This window comes from Carlito syrichta, unplaced genomic scaffold (genome assembly GCF_000164805.1).
Source record: "Carlito syrichta isolate Samal-C Ts95f unplaced genomic scaffold, Tarsius_syrichta-2.0.1 Scaffold307327, whole genome shotgun sequence".
NCBI classification, from domain to species: Eukaryota; Metazoa; Chordata; class Mammalia; order Primates; family Tarsiidae; genus Carlito; species Carlito syrichta.
Window position 1 is genome coordinate 168,351 of NW_007251423.1, and position 20,118 is coordinate 188,468.

Sequence of the window (20,118 nt, forward strand, 5' to 3'; positions counted from 1 at the left end):
CGAGGCTGCGGTGGCCGGGAGCAGCCGCTGCACTCCAGTCTGGGTGACAGAATGAGACTCCGACTCAAAAAAAGAAGTTTGAGAGTAATTTGGAGACACTGTGACCCTTTATCCTTTTCCTGAGAAGAAGGCATTTGTTCAGCCCTTTGGGAAGCCAAAGTCAGGAGGACCACTTGAGGCCTGGAGTTTGAGACCAGCCTGGGTCACATAGCAAGGTTTCACCTGTGCAAAATTATTAAAAACTTAGCCGGGCGTGTTGGCGTGCGCCTGTAGTCCTAGCTACTCAAGAGGATTGCTTGAGCCCAAGAATTCAAGGTTGCATTGAGTTATCATCGTACCACTGCACTCCAACTTGGGTGACAGAGCAAGCCCGTGTCTCTAAAACCCATAATAATAATAATCACAATGCAGTTATTGAAATTAAGAACATAACATTAACATTTCATGTTATTTAACCTACATTATAGGCTCCCATTTTGGCCAGTGTCCCAGTAACATCCTTGGTCACCGTGGCTTTTTCCCGGTCTGGGGTTCGATCCAGCACCATGTGTTGCACTTAGCTGTCACGTCTCTTTAGTCCCCTCGAATCTGGCAGAGTCCCTGTGCCTTCTGTCTTTCCAGGCCTTCCCATTTTGGGGGAGGTGCGGGCCAGCTGTGTTGTTGAGTGGCCCTGGCTTGGGGTCTGCCTGGTGTTTCCTTGCCGTTATGTTCAGGTTGTACTTTTTTGGCAGGACCACCACGACATTCATGTCCGTCCATCCCAGGGCGTCCTCTCAGGAAGAGGTCCACGGCGTCTGCTTGTTTCAGGATTGGGAATGTTCGCTTCCGTTGTCCAGTTGAGGTGGCGTCCACCAAATGTTTCCACTGTAAAGGAACTGTTCTTCCCTTTGCTCTTAATAGAGAGAGGCCTCAGAGTCATGCAAATGTCCTGTTTCTCACCCAGTTTCACCCACTCACTTTTGCAGGCAGTGGTGATTTCCTGTCTGTGTCATTTGTGCGGTCGAGCTTTGGCATCTTTGAGTTCTTACCCATGTCGTTAATCTTTGTGTAGACCAGAGTTGAGGTGGCAGCAAATCAGACTCGTGCCATTGATAGCACAGCTGGGCAAGCTGTGGGGGTAGGCACAGAGAAGGGAAATGACAAACCACTGTATAAATACTGTTCCTAAAGAGACACCCAAGTAAATGCATAAAAAGCAGCAGAAACTTAAATGAGGTCAAGGCGGGAGGATTGCCGAGCCCAGGAGTTCGAGTCCTCACCTCTACAAAAACTCAAAAAATTAGCAAGGTATGGTGGCGCACACCTGTAGTCCCAGCTGTTCAGGAGCCTGAGGCAGAAAGACTTCACTGGGCCCTGGAATCGAGGCTGCAGTGAGCTGTGGTCATGCCACTGCACTCCTGCCTGGGTGACAGAGTGAGACCCTGACTCGAGAGAGAGATTGGTTAAAAAGGGCTTTATAAACAAAATTGTGAATGCAGGGATCAAAAGCGTGCCCCTGCATTCTATAAAACTAAATGAAAGGCCAGGCGCAGTGGCTTACGCCTGTAATCCCAGCACTTTGGGAGGCTGGGGTGAGAGGATTGTCTGAGCTCAGAGGTTCGAGACCAGCCTGGGCAACTTGGCGAGACCTCATCTCTACAATACATAAAAAAATTAGCCGGGTGTGGTAGCGTGCACCTGTAGTTCTGGCTACTTGGAAGGCTGAGGCAGAAGGATCACCTGAGCCCAGCAGGTCGAGGCTGCGGTGGCCGGGAGCGGCCACTGCCCTCCAGCCTGGGCGACAGAGTGAGACTCCGACTCAAAAAAAGTGTTTTTCTGCAGCCACCCATGTCAAGGAGAAAAGGGCAAATGCCAAAGGAACATAAAACAAAGACAACTTGGAAATTTCCTGTTGCCACTGTTAAAGCCAGTGAACTATGGGAAAGGGAGAGTCTTGGGAAGGAAAAGTCTTTCCCAGGAATTCCCAGGTCGCCAAAGACTTGGAAGACCTGGGAAGCCAGTCACTGGTCAGGAGGACCTGCAGGCACATTCCAGTTCTCTGAGCATTTTCCCTGCAGACAGTCCTCATCTGTCTTGATGGCTCTCGTAGCCCGCGGCTGGCACCAGCCGCCCCCATCGAGCTGGTTCCTGCCATCACAACAGTACAGACCCTCATCTCCTCCTCCTCCTCCTCCTCTGCTCCAGCCACCGCCTCCCTGGGGTCCTCACCCAGCCCGGCACACTGCACCTGCCAAACGCTCCTTCCCCACCATCTGCCTCCCTGCTACCCCTTTGCGCAGTCATGTTGAAAATGACTCTGGATGCCATGTCTCTCTGAGGATGTGTCTGGCCGTCCTTTGGGACACCCTGCAGAACCCTCTGCCCTTTCCTATTCCTTACCTGCTTTCTCTTCGTGTTTCTCTTTCACGGTTTAATATTTTGTTAAAATGTAGGGATGTATCTTATCTGTAGATTTTTATTCTCTGCCAGCTCTCATTTATCTTGTTTATTGTCTGTTGCCCTTACTAGAACATGAGTCTCATGAGGACAGGCATTTTGGCCTAGATAGGCAAGACCCTCTACTGCCTTGAGACCTAGAACGGTGCCAGCACATAGTAGGTACAAAAGTACATGTGCTCACTTATTGCCAGGGTTCATATTTTCTGCAGGGTCGGGTCCTTCAACAGTTAAGTCAATGGCACCCAAGACGCGGGTCCTTTCATCTCTGGGAGCTTTGTCTGACTCGGTGCTATGTCGAGCCCACAAATATTTACCCAGTAAAATGTTACAAATGTGAAGTTGTGCTTTCTCTCAGTAGAGAACTCCGTAGAGGGGACATGTCCAGACGTGTCCAGATTTTCTTTCCTTGATGGCACAGAATGGCAGAGTCTGCCGCAAACTCACATTCTGCCTGTGGTGTTTTCGAATAGGGTGTGTGTGTGTATGTATACAGAGGGTGATTTATTTCCTTTTCTTTTTTTCTTTTTTTTGAGTTGGAGTCTCACTCTGTCGCCCAGACTGGAGTGCAGTGGCCGCTCCCGGCCACCGCAGCCTCGACCTGCTGGGCTCCTGTGATCCTTCTGTCTCAGCCTTCCAAGTAGCTGGAACTACAGGCGTGCACTACCACGTCCGGCTCATTTTTTTATTTATTGTAGAGATGAGGTCTCGCCAAGTTGCCCAGGTGGGTCTCAAGCCTGCGGGCTCAGGCAATACATACACTCACCTCGGCCTCCCAAAGCGTGGGATTACAGGCTGAGCCACCGAGCCTGGCTTTATTTCCTTTTCAGCTTAACCAAATTCTTGTCGGTCCCTGCTTCTGTTGTATATAAACCCTTCAGATTTCTTTTCCTCACCAGCCAGCTCCTTCGAGAATATTTTACCAATTTTTTAAAAGGGCGTCAGGGTAATTTAAGAGACGGTGGCCAGAAAATGGTGAGGAATCCAGAAATGGGTGTAGGGGATGTAAAAGAAGACTCCGGGTCAGGCCACCCCCATCCAGACCGGCTAGGCTCTCATTGGTCGAGGGAATGCTCATGTAAGCGGTGCGCCAGTGTGTGTGGTTTTCAGTGTGCTCACTCTGAGCTCCGCGAAGTGGATTTACAGGTGACTTCCTTTTAACTAAAATAACCCTCCAGGAAACGTACATGGAGCTTGGACAGATGCCTGCGTCAAACTTAGATGGGTACTAATCAGAGCACAAGCAATGAAAGAACATGCCAAGACCAACCCTTCTCCGTGATCGGGCGGTTTCATCTGGCCTAGATGTGTAAGACTCAAAGTAATGCTGAATCTTGGCAGCTGGATCCAAGATATCCCTGGAGATCTCCATTCCTCAGCTGAGCAGTCTGGCAGAGACCCCTGTGGGGAAAATCCACTCGGGGATTCTGAGACCATTCCTAATCCTGTCCCCACGGGTGGGGATTTGCATCGCTGTGGAGGGACTGGTGTATTGGGAACAATTCCCTTTCCTCCCAACCCTGCTTTTAGATAAAGTAGTTTTGGCTACTAGAAGAGAAGGCTGTAAACCGACAATCAAGTGTGAATAGAACCAATTTCCCAAATATATAAAATCAGGTTCAGTTAGCAATTCAGCATTTCAGCGGGGCAGTCTGTTGGCAAGTCTGGATTTTTTGTGGTGACGATGAAAGTTAAAGCTCATCTTTGCCTGCCCTTGTGCATCTGATCTCTGAAATTAGGGCCAAGAACGAAAGAGAGCTGAGCATGGGCCGGCTCGGCTCAGACTGTAATCCCACGCCTTGGGAGGCTGAAGTGAGTGGATTGCCTGAGCCCACAGGTTCGAGACCTGCCTGGGCAACTTGGCGAGACCTCATCTCTACAATAAATCAAAAAATTAGCCGGGCGTGGTAGGACGCGCCTGTAGTTCCAGCTACTTGGAAGGTTGAAGCGGAAGGATCGCCGGAGCCCAGCAGGTCGAGGCTGCAGTGGCCGGGAGCACGCCACTGCACTCCAGTCTGGGCAACAGAGTGAGAATCCGACTCAAAAAAAAAAGAGAGCTGAGCTTGGTGGCTCACACCTGTTATTCCAGCACTTTGGGAGGTGGAGGCAAGAGGATTACCTGAGCCCAGAGGTTCGAGACTGACCTGAGCAACATGGCAAGACCTCATCTCTACAATAAATCAAAAAGTCAGCCGGGCATGGAGGCACATGCCCATGGTTCCAGCTACTTGGAAGGCTGAGGTGGAGGGATCATCTGAGCCCAGCAGGTCGAGGCTGCAGTGGCCACAAGCAGGTCTGCACTCTATCCTGGGCAACAGAGTGAGATTCCAACTCAAAAAAGAGAGAGAGAAGAACAAGCGAACAATAGGAGTCAGCTGCCTTTGTGAGGGCCTCGAATAATGAGTGACCAGTAGAGGCAGCTGGAGGAGAGGCAGGTGGGCTTTCCGGGGATGGCTGTGCAGGGACTTCCTTGAGCCTGAAAGTCAGTTCTCAAGCGTGGGAGGACACTTTGCCTCCTAGGGAGCCAGGCGTCTAAAGACGGGCGTTGGCTCGGACCTGTCTAGAAATGAACTGAAGTGGACAAGAACACCTGGGCCAGGAAGGAATCTGGGTCCCCCGATTTGCTGGAAGGATTTAGGTCCGAGGTGACTCTGAGATGCTCTTCGGACTCATTAGGATTCGACTGTCAGGCCGACCCTGCCCTGTGCCTTCGTGTGGTGGGGCATTGGTGCTGGGGTCACCCACTGGCGGGTGTGCATTGCTTCCCTGCGCTCCTGATCCCTGGCCTGGGTGTGTGCTGTGGCCAGCCTGCCCTGGGGACCAAGACGGCAGGGACTCCCATGGCTGGTGGCCTCTGAGGAGAGCCTTCCCTCTGGTGGGCTTCAAAGGTCGAGCCTTTCTCCCCCACCCCAGAGGCCAGGTACAAGGCCTGCCTCCCTCCCGGTTCATTTTCTGGACAATGATGCCACCTGGTGGGGGATGGTAACAGCTCGGCACACTTAGGTGATGGTGCCTAGACTTTCAAATACAACTCACACCCTGCTGTGCGCTCGCAAACCGCACCACGTGGGCAGTAGTAATCTTAGCTCTCTTGGGTGTCAGTAAGTGATGTCAGTGAAAGGCTGACATGCAGAACGTCTGAATGAAAGGAGGTATAACCAAAATGACAACAGGATAGTGTGCTTTTCTAAATGCTTTGTCATAGGTGTGATCTTGCCTTTCTTAGAAAGTTTGTGTTAGTCAGGCTGGGCACGGTGGCTCACGCCTATAATTACAGCACTTTGGGAGGCCGAGGTGAGATGATTGCCTGAGCCCACAGGTTCCAGACCATCCTGGGCAACTTGGTGAGACCTCATCTCTACAGTAAATTAAAAAATTAGCCAGGTATGGTGGCACACGCATGTAGTTCTGGCTACTTGGAAGGCTGAGGTGGAAGGATCGCCTGAGCCCAGCAGGTCAAGGCTGCGGTGGCCATGAGCGTTCAGCTGTACTCCAGCCTAGGTGACAGAGTGAGACTTCAGCTCAAAAAAAAAAGTTTGCATTAGTCATAGTACTGTTTTGGGGAGGGGGGAGTCACAGTCTCACTTCCGTCTCCCAGGCTGGAGTTCAGTGGCATGCTCACAGCTCACCAAGTAGCTGAGGCTACAAGTGTGCACCACCATGCCCAGCTAATTATTTCCTTCTTTTTTGTTTTAATCGTACAGACAGTGTCTCGCCGAGTTGCCCAGGCTGGTCTCAGACCCCTGGCCTGGGCTCAGGCAGGCCTCTCACCACCACTTCCCAAAGTGCTGGGGTTCTAGGCGCGAGCCATTGTGCCCAGTTCATAGTATATTTTCAAAGTAGTACTTAACTACCACTTCCATTTTTGTGTGCTTCTAGTTCATCTTTTTTTTTAAATCATAGTTTATGTATTTTTTTTTAATTGTGATTATTTTCATCTTGTAGTAACTCTCTTGCATTTATAATACTAAAAACGATCTTTTACACAAAGTTACTTTCCAGGAAACACCAATGCATCCTTATTCCTTTTTTTGAATCAGAATCTCACACAGTCACCCAGGCTGGAGTGCAGTGGCATGCTCACGGCCAGCCTTGACCTGCTGGGCTCAGGAGATCCTTCTACCTCAGCCTTCCAAGTAGCTGGAACTACAGGCATGCGCCACCATGCCCGGCTAATTTTTCTTGATTTATTGTATAGACGAGGTCTCACCAAGTTGCCTGGGCTGGTCTTGAACCCATGGCACAGGCAATCCACTTGCCTCGGCCTCCCAAAGTGCTGGGATTACAGGCTCTGCCACTGGGCCCGGCCTGCATCCTTATTCTTAAGATAATGTTCTGTTTTTATTTGTGCTATATGTTCATGAATATGGAAAAATAGTTTAAATTTTTTTAAAAAGTGAACAGGTAAAAACGGTAAGAAGGGAAAAAATTTTTTTTTAGTTGGGGCCTCACTCCGTCACCCAGGCTAGAGTGCAGTGGCACGGCCACAGCTCACCACAGCCTCAACCTACTGGGCTCAGGTGATCCTTCTGCCTCAGCCTCTCAGTCCCAGCTGGGACTACAAGTGCGTGCTACCACACCCAGTTAATTTTTTTGATTCTTTGTAGTGACGGGGTCTCCCTATGGTGCCCAGGCTGGTCTCAAACTCCTGGGCTCAAGCAATCCTCCTGCTTTGGCCTCCCAAAGTGAGAGGAAAATCATTTTAAAATCCATTGTGCAGCCGGGCATGGTGGCTCACGCCTGTAATCCCAGCACTTTGAGAGCTGGAGGCGAAAGGATTGCCTGAGCCCAGGAGTTCGAGACCAGCCCGGGCAACTTGGCAAGATCTTGTCTCTACAATAAATCAAGAAAAATTAACTGGGAGTGGTGACGCATGCCTGCAGTTCTAATTACTTGGAAGGCTGAAGCGGGTCACCTGAGAACGGCACTTTGAGGCTGCGGTGGCTGTTAGCATGCCACTGCACTCCAGCCTGGGTGACAGAGTGAGACACCGACTCCAAAAAAGAAAATGTTCTTTGAGCAACATCCAGTGAGCCACTGACCGAGTTGATGGGACATTGTTCTCAGGGAAGTGCAGTTCCACCAGTGGAGCCCAGCCACCTCCCTCCGTTTAGCCCACTGAAAATGGAGTAAGACGGTGGCCAGCACAAGAACACCTTGGGAAAAAACATACAGATTGGGGTTCGCGTTATGAGCAGCAAACAGGTACCTTGAGACACGGAAGAAAGGGCTCATGGAGTCTGTGAACTGAAAAGTTCACGTGGGAAGACAGCCATTTGCAGTTCTGGCCCTCGGGCTGCCGCCAAAGTCATCTTTCGTACACATCTCTTTTTTAGACAAAACTCTTCTCACTTGAAACGCACCTCATTGAAGGATGTCTGTCCTTTCTGACAGATGTGTTTTGAGGAGGCCCTCGGGGAGGCAAGCTGTAGGAGAGAGAACACTCTTTGTTAGAGGCAAGATAGCTGATAGGACCCAGCACTGCCGTCCGCTAGCAGCGTGTCCTAGGCTACGACAGTTGGTATTTCAGAGCTCAGTTTCCTCATCTCTAAAACAGGGCTAGTTGTAGCTTTGCCAGGTTATGACGACAAGCCAATACGCCAAACACTATGCTGGTAGCATGGACACTCAATACAGCGTAGCTCCTTTTTATAATAAAGAGTCATACGGTTGAGGTTCAGTGAAGACAAGTAAGATGTTAATTCAGCTCACCGATTGTAGCACACACAGGTTTGTCCTGTCTCAACATCTGTGAAGTCCGAGGATCCGTCCAGGATGTGCCAGGGTTCTCTCTTTCTCTACATCTATGTTAAATAATGGTACTCCTGCCATGTGGTTATCCACACACGTGGGAGTTAGGCCCGGAGGGTAAAGTGCTCCGGAGAGAAGTGTTTGAAGTGCTTTTGGGTTGTGTCTGTAGCACCTGGATGTGACACGTGGTCGCGCGAGGTCTGATGGAGACGATCCGTCCGTCCCCACTCCTCGATTCTGGTGCACACGGGGGTTTGCGTTATGAGCACCAAACAGGCACCCCAAGAGGTGGGAGAAGGGGCTTGTGGAGTCTGTGCTCTGTCATTGTCATTGCCCCACCTGTTCCCAGCCTCAGACTTGGCCCAAAGAGCTGCTGTTTCTAAGAAATTTATCCGGAAAGCGTGTGTTGCACCTTTTCCGATTCACTGCAATGACCGCGCAGGTTGTCACCCGGCAGCCGTCGCGTATCACAGCACATAGCAGACATGAAGGGAGTGGAAGGGGTGTCTTGGAGAAGGTGTGTCGGGGATGCATGCAGTTCTTCTCCAGTTCTGCCATTTCCTTCTCTGCCGTGGACGCTGCCACCATCTCTTGCAGACATGAGGGATGTCACGTGGAAAAAGTCTGGCTCGTTGTAACGCGGTGACCCTGAATCTGAGAGGGCTCGCGTGTCATGTTTGCCTCTTCCATAGAAGTCACTCAGAGATCCAGCAGGGAGAGACATGGGTTTATTAAAGCTTACAAGAACCCAGCTGGTCCCAGGGGCTCAGCTTGTCATCCCAGCACTTTGGGAGGCCAAGGTGAGTGGATTGCCTGAGCCTGTGGGTTCAAGACCCACCTGGGCAACTTGGTGAGACCTCATCTCTACAGTCAAAAAATTAGCCGAGCGTGGTAGTGCACACCTGTAGTTCCAGCTACTTGGGAGGCTGAGGCAGAAGGATCCCTGGAGCCCAGCAGGTCGAGGCTGTGGTGCCTGGTAGTGTGCCACTGCACTCCAGTCTGGGCAACAGAGTGAGACTCCAACTCTTAAAAAAAAAAGAAAAAAGCTTACAGGAGGTGGCGATGGCAGCAGGTTGGTGAAGAATCCACTCCTTGGGGCAGTATGGCCAGCCGTTTTATCATCAAAATAATCAAGTGAATCATTTGTATTCCCATAGGTTGTTTACAGTTGCACAGAGACTAAGTGTGACCACTACATTGTTTTCAGCTTTGCTTGGTCACCCATATCCCATGACTCATTTCTGGGAATATGCATATATCCTTTACACCCCGCCACAGCCAGAGGCCACACCTGAAGGCGGGTAGAAAGAAGCCAGTAATGGCGGAAACAGTCTGTGTCCAGACACGGGTGTTCAGCTCAGTGAATCGCAGGTGGTTTTACTCTCCGTCTCCTGGGCAACCATTGCCAGTCCTTTCTCTCTCTGCTTTTCAGTCTAATAAAGTTCCCGTGGTTCAGCATCCTCACCACATGCATCCATTGACGCCCCTCATCACCTACAGCAATGACCACTTTTCCCCTGGCTCCCCGCCCGCACACCTGTCCCCGGAGATCGATCCAAAGACAGGTAAGTCATCCGCCATGCAGGCAGTGCTCCTGCAGGGTGGGCAGGCTTCTCTCAGGGGAACAGAACAGCCCTGTAACCAGGCGGACTGAGGTTCGAGTCACACCTCCATCTCTTCCCTGCTAACTGAGCCGTGCCTCCTTCTGTCTTCTGCCCCCCGGGGTCGCTGTGAGGACCAAAGGAACTGAATGAGGTGAAATGCGGGGCCTGGCTCCTCACCATCACTGGGTTGGCTCTGTCAACGTCTCACCCAGGGCAGGTGTGGTGGCTCACGCCTGTAATCTCAGCACTTTGGAATGTTGAGGCAGGAGGATCGCTGGAGGCCAGGAGTTCAAGATCAGCCTGGGCCACATAGTGGTTACCCATCTCTACAAAAATGGAAAAGTTAGCTGGGCATGGTGGTGCATGTCTGTAGTCCCAGCTACTTGGGAGGCCAGGGCGGGAGGATTGCTGGAGCCCAGGAGTTTGAGGCTACAGTGAGCCATAATCTAACCACTGCACTCCAGTCTGGGCAGCAGAGTCTCTTTAAAAAAAATAATCTGGGCCATCTGCAGGCTGTGCCTCCCTGAATCGAGACCTTTTTCAAATAGTGGGATCTGTCTCACCAGACTTATAAGCAGAGCCGTGGAACAGTGGGACCGAGCTGGCTTTTTCTTTACTTGTCACCAGTCCTGTCCGTTCCAGGACCGCCGTCTTCATAGCACTCTGAGAGTTTCCACGGGAGAATGAACAGTCGTGACGAGTCACAGATGACAGAGGGGACAGATGTGCAATGGAGACCCAAAATGTCTTTCTTTGTGAGGGAGGCCGGTCTTCTACAGTCAGTTGACAGGTGACTGGGGAGTCCATGTTCCCGTCCCCCTCTGACGAGGTGCCAACTCTTGTGTGACAGACGGCCGGAGGTGTCCTCCCCACAGAGGGGATCCATGCGACTGGAGAGGAAATACTAGTCTTGCCTCCCAGAGCTGCCAGGAGGTGACAGGCAAGGATGATGAGACAAGCAGAGCACTGGGGACACGGCGAGGATGCGCCCACGCACTGTTCTTTAAGGTGCCGAGGCAGGGTAGGAAGCAGTCTGACACATCTCTCTTTGGAAGCAGGAATCCCCCGGCCCCCTCACCCGTCCGAGCTGTCGCCATATTACCCGCTGTCTCCTGGAGCCGTCGGACAAATCCCCCACCCCCTCGGCTGGCTCGTCCCACAGTAAGGAAACCCGCAGCCTCCTCCCGTGGTCCCCCTGTGCCCAGCTCTGCCTGCCGAGTCCCTCGGGGATGACCCAGACGGCCTTCCTTTGCCCTTCCCGCCCCTTACTTCTTGTCCTTGCCTCCCAGCACGCCTCCCTCCCTCCCTCCCGTGCGCCCTCCCAGCATGCTGACCAGCCCTCCCTGCTCCTGGCCCTCACAGGCAAGGACAGCCCATGTACTCCCTCCCTCCTGGTGGCTTCCGGCACCCTTACCCTGCCCTCGCCATGAACGCCTCGATGTCCAGGTGAGTGCAGGGCGGGGGAGGCATCTGGGCAGGGGGTGCGTCTGCAGGTGGCCATGGCGTTTCTGGCCAGGAAACAGTCTTCCTTGGCAGTTAAGGAGACGGCATGGACTCGCCCTTCCTCCCCCTCACTCCACCTAAGGCACCTTCTCGCGCCCCAGGTCAGAGTGGAGACCACGTAGTCACTCTCCCTGTTCTCTAAGAGAAGAAGAGAAGAAGAGAAGAAGAGAAGAATTTCCGAGCCCTGGCACTCTGCTTTGCCAGGGGCTCTGTGCTGCAGAAGCATTTTGAGCAGAGACACGCCTCGATTTAGGACGCAATTGTGTGCAAGGGGACCCAAGATAACGGAACTTACTCATGAAAAATCATGTATTTATTGTCACATAGTTAAACTTTAGTCATCTTCGAAGTACTCTTGTTTGGTGCAGTACACCTATCGGGATGCTTTTCCACTGCTCAAAACAGTGTTTGAACTCGTCAATTTTGATGCCTTTTAGTGCTTCTGCTGTTTTTTGTTTTGCCTCTTCCACATCAGCAAATGTTTCCCTTTGAGGACTTTTCTTCCAGGGAAACAGAAAAGTCTCTCAGGGCCAAGTCAGGTGAATGCGGGGTTGGGCCACAAGGGCATGCCGATTTTGGTCCAAAAGTGCTGAACAGCCGGTCACGGTGGCCCATGCCTGTCATCCCAGCACTTTGCAGGGTGGAAGCGAGAGGATTAACTGAGCCCGGGGGTTTGAGACCAGCCTGAGCAACATGGTGAGACCTCGTCTCTACAGTAAATCGTAAAATTAGCTGAGTATGGTGGCCCACGCCTGTGGTTTCAACTATTTGGAAGGCTGAGATGGAAGGATCACCTAAGCCCAGCTGGTCGGGGCTGCAGTGGCCGTGAGCGTGCCACTGCACTCCAGCCTGGGTGACAGAGTGAGACTGATTCAAAAAAAAAAAACACTGCTGTACACTCTGTGCGGTGTGAGCAGGTGTGTTGTCTTGGTAGAAGAACCAGTCACCTGTTTGCCACGACTCGGACGTTTCTTCTGCAAATCGTGACGCACCCGTCTCAAAACTTCCAGATAAAAATGTGGTTGGACCATTTAATCCAGAGGAAAAATTCCAAGTATACCACAAGGGGCCTACCCTCTAGAAGATAATTCCTGTTTTTTGGGGTCCCCTCCCCTTGTAGATAAACCCATTGTAAGTTGAAAATGACGTAAGTCAAAAACACGTTTTACCCGACTTACTCTTAGCTTATCTGGACGTGCCACACCCGAGTCGGGGGTGTGATGCACTCATGTCATCTTTGCACCATTGTAAGTTAGGGAGATGATCAGTGTCTCCTGAGGTGATGTCAGGGGAGGAGGCTGTGAGCGGGGCGCTCTGTCTCGGGGACATGCCACCCCAGAATGAGCTCGTGTCCCTGTGGACCGTGGCCTCTGACCTCACTCCTCCTCAGTGTTTTCTGCATTTGTGGGGGAGAGAAGAGTCGCGGTACCTCCCAAGCCCGACCTCCTAGAAGACAACAGATGGCCTTACCTTTCTCAGATTCCATGTCCCCGAGGGCATGTCCTCTGCTGGGTGATGGGTATTCAGCCGAATCCCTCCCCCTCACCTCTTTCCCCTGGTACACAGCCTGGTCTCCAGCCGGTTCTCGCCTCACATGGTAGCTCCTGCCCATCCCGGCCTGCCCACCTCAGGGATCCCCCACCCCGCCATCGTCTCCCCCATCGTCAAGCAGGAACCAGCGCCCCCCAGCCTGAGCCCCGCGGTGAGCGCGTAAGTAGGCGGCAGCCGGGATGGGGGGTGGGGTGCGGTTAAGGGGGCGGGAGGTGGCCAGTCTCTGGGCCGCAAAGCAAATGGTGTTTCTTTTTCTCACCCGGTGTCACTTGACAGACGATCCACAGCCTAGAAGCTGCCAGGCCTTCTACCTTGGGATCTGCTCCCTCTGACCTGTCCCCATCCTTTCCAGGGTGTTGTCATCGTCGCCCACATTAAACAGAGTCTTATAATCAGGCCTTAGAGGCTGGAAGAGAACCAGAGAAAGCTTTTAGCTTCCCCCTTCTCCCCCCATAATACACATGACATGTGAGGCCCAGATAGGAGAAAGCATTTTCTCAAGGACATAGGGTGGACAGGTACCGAGCTGAGACCAGCACTGGAGTCCTGCCTTGTCCACTTGCCATAGAGACAGCAGGAAGCCGAAGTCATGCTCTGCGGCCTGGGTTACCCTCCTTGTTTCTGCCCGGAGTGACCTACCCTGCTTGCCGTCCCTGTGGCCAGTGCCTGTGCTCGAGGGAAAGCTCGTCTCAGCAATCCCCACTCCCTCTGTCTTCTCTCCGGAAATCAGACAGCAGGTTCTCCACGCACATGGCTTTGATGTCGTTCGGAGATGGGGAACCACTTGAGGGAGATGCTCAGGTGCTGGGAGCAGCCAGGGGCCGCTTGAATTAGCATCCAAGCAGTCCGTGTCCTCTCCAGGAGCAGCCCGCCAGCAGTCAGGGTGAGAGGCAGGGCTGGCGAGTCGGACGGCACCTGCCGCAGGCTCACCAGCAGCCATGTGCCTTCCCAGGAAATCACCTGTCGCCGTGAAGAAGGAGGAAGAAAAGAAACCACACGTGAAGAAGCCTCTGAATGCCTTCATGTTGTACATGAAGGAGATGAGGGCCAAGGTTGTGGCCGAGTGTACCCTGAAGGAGAGCGCGGCCATCAACCAGATCCTGGGAAGAAAGGTAAGACCTGGCCTGGGCCTAGGGCCGCGGGTGCCTTGCTGGCTCTGTGTCATCTCTGATCCTCTCTCCTCCAGTGGCACAACCTGTCTCGAGAAGAACAGGCCAAGTATTACGAGCTGGCCCGGAAGGAGCGGCAGCTTCACTCCCAGCTCTACCCAACCTGGTCAGCCCGGGACAACTACGTAAGTGCCCGCTCTAGGCAGGGGGACATTCAGACCCCAGGAGCGGCATCTCTTGAGAGGAGGAGGAGGGGAAAAGCAGCTACCTTTGTAGAGGACCGTTGTCGAGGTCAGGCAGATGCCCCTGTTCCTCTAGAAACAAAGAAGCCATTTGAGTTCTCAGGAGGCCAACGGGATGTCCTGAGGACGGACTTCAATTTGGGCCATTCCCGTTTGAAGTGGAGCCCGCTCTTGATTCTCTGATGCAGAGTGCAGAGTACAGAATGCCTGCTCTGGGGATAAGAGCGTCTCTACCCCAGGTTTCTAATCCCAGGCTCAGAGGTCAAGGTATAATCCTCAGTAGGTATGTCTATAAACTCTGGAAATGGCCTGGCGGAGTGGCTCATGCCTGTAATCCCAGCCCTGTGGGAGGCCAAGGTGAGAGGATCGCCTGAGGCCAGGAATTCAAGACCAGCCCGGGCAACATAGTGAAAGGAGGTCGAGGCTGCAGTGAGCCATGATCGTGCCGCTGCACTCCAGTCTGGACCACAGAGCAAGACCCTGACTCAAAAATTAAAATTAAAAAAAAAAAAAACCTCCAGAAACTAGGCAGATTTTTGTATGTATTTTTGTACTTTTTTTCTGGTAAGACGATCCACAGCTACATCAGATTTTCAAAGAGACTAGAACGTCCTCACAAAAAAGATCAAGAAGGCTGGGCTCGGTGGCTCAGCCTGTCATCCCAGCGCTTTGGGAGGCCGAGGCGAGTGGACTGCCTGAGCCTGGGTGTTTGAGACCCACCCAGGCACCTTGGCCAGACCTCGTCTCTACAATTAATCAAAAATTAGCCAGGCGTGGTAGCGCGTGCCCGTAGTTTCAGCTATTTGAGGGATCACCGGTGCCCAGCAGGTCGACGCTGGGGTGGCTGTGAGCGTGCCACTGCGTTCCAACCTGGGCGACGGAGGACTCCCACTCAAAAAAAAAGATGGAGAACCACTGTCTGGGGATGAGAAATAGAACAGCAGGCCTGAAGGCTGTGGAAGGATGAGGCCTTCCGGGGAGGTCTGTCTGGGGAAGGAAGAACAGAAGCCTGCTGCCTCTTCATGGCTTTGAGCTGTTCCCCCCAGGCTCCCTCACTGGGACCGAGAGCAGTGCGGGCAGTGCCCCGTCTCCTCCCCCATCTGGGGGTCTTCCTCCCGACAAGCCGGTGTGATCCGCTCCCCGTTCACCTCTTTGGCCATATTTTTCAGGGTAAGAAGAAGAAGAGGAAACGAGAAAAGCAGCTGTCCCAGACACAGTCACAGCAGCAAGTCCAGGAGGCAGAGGGTGAGTCCGGGGGATGCCTCTCTCTCCTTCCCGCATCACAGCCACCCCCATCTGTGTGCCTTGCCTGGGCTGATGGGTCAGTGCTGGCTTCCAACAGCTGCCATCCGTGGGGCCTCTGCCTCACGGTAGCCTCTATGCATTTGGGTGGGTGTTGTTCCTTCCTGTCCCTCTGGAAATGGCCGCTTGAGAGGCTCAGAGACATGCAGGCATTTTCCAGTGACCCTGCTTCAGGGGTGGCTGGGGGATTCGATCTCAGGACTCCAGCGCCTAGGTGCTTTTCAGTTCAGGGGAGCTGATGGAACGTGGCTGAAATTGTCCCTGAAATTCCCTGAGGAGGGCGGCACGTGGGAGACTGACCTCTCAGTGAATCCAGCGGAATTGATCGGGGTTTCCTCTGGTTCTTTGGGTTGAGCACCAGAAGAAATGGTCTGCTCGGGTTTGGGGGCCACTTGATGTCAAAGATCTGAACTAAATCTTTTTTTTTTTTTTTTGAATGGGAGTCTCACTCGGTCGCCCAGGCTGGAGTGCAGTAGCATGCTCACGGCCACCCCAGCATTGACCCGCCGGGCAATCCTTCTGCCTCAGCCTTCCAAGTAGCTGGATCAACAGGCATGTGCTACCACACCTGGCTAATTTTTGGATTTATCGTGGAGACGAGGTCTCGCCAAGTTGCCCAAGCTGGTCTCGAACCAGCAGACTCAGATAATCCACTTGCCTCGGCCTCCCAAAGTGCTGGGATGACAGGGCTGAGCCACCGAGCTGGGCCAAGCCAGGCTTGGTGGCTCAGCCCTGTCATCCCAGTGCTTTGGAGGCTGAGGTGAGTGGATTGCCTGAGCCTGCGAGTTTGAGCCCCACCCGGGCAACTTGGCAAGACCTTATCTCTACAATAAATCCAAAACCAGAACGTGGTAGCATGTGCCTGTAGTTCCAGATACTTGGAAGGCTGAGGCAGAAGGATCGCCGGAGCCCAGCGGGTTGAGGCTACAGTGGCCGGGAGCGGCCACTGCACTCCAGTCTGGGCGACAGAGTGAGACTCCAACTCAAAATAAATAAAAAAAGCAAATTGAGTGGGGTAACCCCTTTGGGTCCCCTCCCACCATGCCTTGCTGTGGGAGCTTTTCTGTTCTCTCAATGAATCCTGCTCTCTCCCCTTAAAATAAACAAATAGGCAGATTGAGCGACACTCCATCCCCAAAGTGAGGAGAATTGGGGAAGAAGGGTGATGGGAAATAGACTGAGCCGCTCCCCCCCACCATCAGACGTCGGGTGGGCTTGGTCCATTTGGGCACGGCCCCCTCTCTGCGAGGGTGTTCTTGAGTGTACTTCCTGGTCTCGAAAGCCTTGAGAGGAGTTTCAGGCCCTCACCACGAGCACCCCTGTACTTCCTTTTTTTTGAGTTGGAGTCTCACTCTGTCACCCAGGCCAGAGTGCAGTGGCACGCTCCCAGTCACTGCAACCTCGACCTGCCAGGCTCCGGTGATCCTTCTACCTCAGCCTTCCGAGTAGCTGGAACTACAGGCGCGCGCTACCACACCCAGCTAATTTTTTGATTCATTGTAGAGATGAGGTCTCGCCAAGTCGCCCAGGCGGGTCTCGAACCCACAGGCTCAGGCACTCCACTCACCTCGGCCTCCCAAAGCGCTGGGATGGCAGGCTGGGCCACTGAGTCCGGCTTACAGCCCTGCACTTCCAAAGCACATGGCTGTAGCCAGGCCATTGGCTCGGTCTCTGCCTCCCCAGGGCCGCTGGCACTCACTCTGTCTGTGTTTCTCCTCCAGGCGTTCTGGCCTCCAAGAGCAAGAAGCCATGTGTTCAGTACATGCCCCCTGAGAAGCCCTGCGACAGCCCCGCCTCATCCCACGGCAGCATGCTGGACTCCCCCGCCACCCCCTCCGCGGCCTTGGCCTCCCCCGCCGCCCCTGCCGCCACCCACTCGGAGCAAGCCCAGCCCCTCTCCCTCACCACCAAGCCAGAGACCCGGGCCCAGCTGGCTCTCCACTCGGCGGCCTTCCTGTCAGCTAAGGCCGTAGCCAGCACCTCCGGCCACGTGGGCAGCCAGCCTCCCCTCCTGTCCCGGCCCCTGCCCCTCGGGTCCGTGCCCACGGCCCTGCTGACCTCTCCCCCATCCTTCCAGGCCGCGCTCCACACCCACCAGGCCCTCCCAGTGCTCCAGGCCCAGCCTCTTTCCCTGGTCACCAAGTCTGCCCACTAAGCGGCCCCCGGCGATTCAGAAGATAAAAAGGAAACTTTATTGGTCAATATTTGACCCCTCTGGACTGTTCTGTAAAGTGACTGGTAACAACAGCACTTTACGTTTTGTAGATGTAACCCGTAGCTGAATCTCAAGGCTTTTTTAAAAAACAAAACAAAACAAAAAAAAATCTTTAAAAGAAGGAGAACCGGGAACTAGGGCTGTGGTCCCACACGTGCTGTGGTGGGTGGTCTGGGCAGAAACAGCCTCCCTCTCGGCCTCCTCTCTCGGCCTCCTCTCTCCGCCCCTGCCTGCCCCAGCCTCACGCTTGGTCCACATGTTTGCCGTTGCTGTGTCCTCTGGCCCAAGACTCCTCCCCACCTAGCTCCAGGCCCGGACACCTCCTGTACCTCGCCCAAGTTCTCATCTGCTCTCCACGGTGGGCTCTGTTCCCTCGTCCTCTGTCCTCTGCCTAGGCTAAGGCCGTCACCATGTGAGAAGACATCCGGGCCTGATTTGCTTCCACCAGCACCCCTCCCCCCGCTGCGGGCCCAGACCCACCACCAGTCCCCCAGCTTTTGGTAGGGAAACCGATCCTCTGAAGTGGTTCCCCCACATTTAAAAAGACTTGAGGTGCCCGCCACGTCCTTGGCGTAGAGGTCTGTGTTCCTCCCCTCCTCGCCAGTGGAGAATGTCCCCTCACGGCCCCAGGGTGGCGGGCAGGACCAGGCTCCACGATCTGGGTCCTGTCACCTAGGTCAGTGCCAGCACAATCTGCCAAAGTTCTAAAGACCCTCATCCCTCCTCCCCCACCTCACATGCTTCTTCTGTGTGTATATCTTTTTGTTTTTACGGTTTTTGGAGCAGTTTAAATCCCAGTTGTTTATTTTCACAAAAGAAAATAAAATTGCAGTTGCAAGACCTTTTGTTGAGTATTTCTTGAGTCCTCTTGTTGAACAAAGCCACCTTTTCCATGCCAAGCCATGTGTTAGACTTTGGCAAACATGCAAAGGCCGAAGGACACTTTCTGGAAAAGGATAAATGCCTCACACAATCACAACACCGCAGCCTGGCTTCCCATCTCACGTGTACGCAGACTTGTCAGTATTGATGGCAGAGACATGGTGGGGAGGGGAAATCTTTTTATTTTACAGGTGATTGGAATTAATCTGCCACCTGGAAGCCAATTCTGCTTATACTGCTGACACCCATTTGACTTGTAATTACCCAGATGCGAGGAGCACCCTTTGCTTTCCACAGTAGTTAGCAGCTCAGTTAATTTTTTGGGTAACAGTTTTATTGAGATATAATTTACCCATTTCAAATTAAAATTCACCACTTCAAGTGTACAGTTTGTGGGGCTTTAGTATGTTCAAAGCTGCTATCCAACTATTTTAGAATATTTTCATCACCCCCAGAAGAAACCCTGTACTCTTGGAAAGTCACTCTCCATTTCCCTGTCCCCCCAGCTCTAGGCAAACACTGATCTACTTTCTGTCTGAATTTGTCTACTGTAGACATTTCTTTTTTTTTTTTTTTGAGTTGGAGTCTCACTGTCGCCCAGACTGGAGTGTAGTGGCATGCTCCCAGCCACCGCAGCCTCGACCTGCTAGGCTCCAGCGATCCTTCCGCCTCAGCCTTCCAAGTAGCTGGAACTACAGACGTGCACTACCACACTTGGGTAATTTTTTATTTTATTGTAGAGACGAGGTCTTGCAAGGTTGCCCATGTAGGTCTCAAACCCGCGGGCTCAGGCCATCCACTCACCTTGCCTCCCAAAGTGCTGGGATTACAGGCAAAGTCACTGAGCCCAGCCAGTTGTAGACATTTCATACACAGTCATGCCTCACCCAACAACTGAGCAACATTGTGAGATGCATCGTTCGGTGATTTCATCATTGTGTGGACATGGTAGAGTGTGTGCATACAAACCCAGAACATGTGGCCTACTGCACACTTAGGCTTATGGTCAAGCCTGTTGCTCCAAGGCTTCACCCTGCCCAGCTGTTACTTTACTGAATACTGTAGGCAACTGTAACACAATGCTGTCTGTATGTTTAAAGATAGAAAAGCAGTAAAAATAGGGTTTCAAAGACTCGAAAATGGTACTCGGGATAGGGCCCCCACCTGAATGGAGCTTGCAGGACTGGAAGATGCTCTGGGTGAGCCAGCGAGTGAATGAATGTGAAGGCCTGGGACATTACGCTACTGTAGACTTCAGAAACACTGTACACTTAGGCTACACCAAGTTTGCTTATCTTTTCTTTCTTTCTTTTTGAGTTGGAGTCTCACTCTGTCGCCCAGCTGGAGTGAAGTGGCACACTCACAGCCACCACTGCCTTCCAAGTAGCCGGGACTACAGGCTCGTGCTACCAAGCCTATTTTTTGATTTGCCAAACTTATTTTTTGATTTATTGTAGAGATGAAGTCTCGCCAAGTTGCCCAGGTTGGTCTCGAACCCACAGGCTCAGGCAATCCTCTCACCT

General features: G+C 52.8%; 1 protein-coding gene across 1 annotated transcript in view; it reads left to right on the forward strand.

Annotated features, from left to right (window-relative positions):
• The window catches only part of LOC103266761 (transcription factor 7-like 1), a 30,109-nt gene extending 12,444 nt beyond the window's left edge, over positions 1 to 17,665 (forward strand). The window contains exons 2-9 of the mRNA XM_021715719.1: positions 9,620 to 9,752; positions 10,850 to 10,952; positions 11,154 to 11,237; positions 12,873 to 13,004; positions 13,798 to 13,957; positions 14,032 to 14,139; positions 15,366 to 15,441; positions 17,220 to 17,665. Of these exons, the coding sequence (XP_021571394.1) occupies positions 9,620 to 9,752; positions 10,850 to 10,952; positions 11,154 to 11,237; positions 12,873 to 13,004; positions 13,798 to 13,957; positions 14,032 to 14,139; positions 15,366 to 15,441; positions 17,220 to 17,653 (1,230 nt within the window). The 3' untranslated portion in view covers positions 17,654 to 17,665. The remainder of the gene's footprint in view (positions 1 to 9,619; positions 9,753 to 10,849; positions 10,953 to 11,153; positions 11,238 to 12,872; positions 13,005 to 13,797; positions 13,958 to 14,031; positions 14,140 to 15,365; positions 15,442 to 17,219) is intronic.
• The last annotated feature ends 2,453 nt before the right edge of the window (positions 17,666 to 20,118 follow it).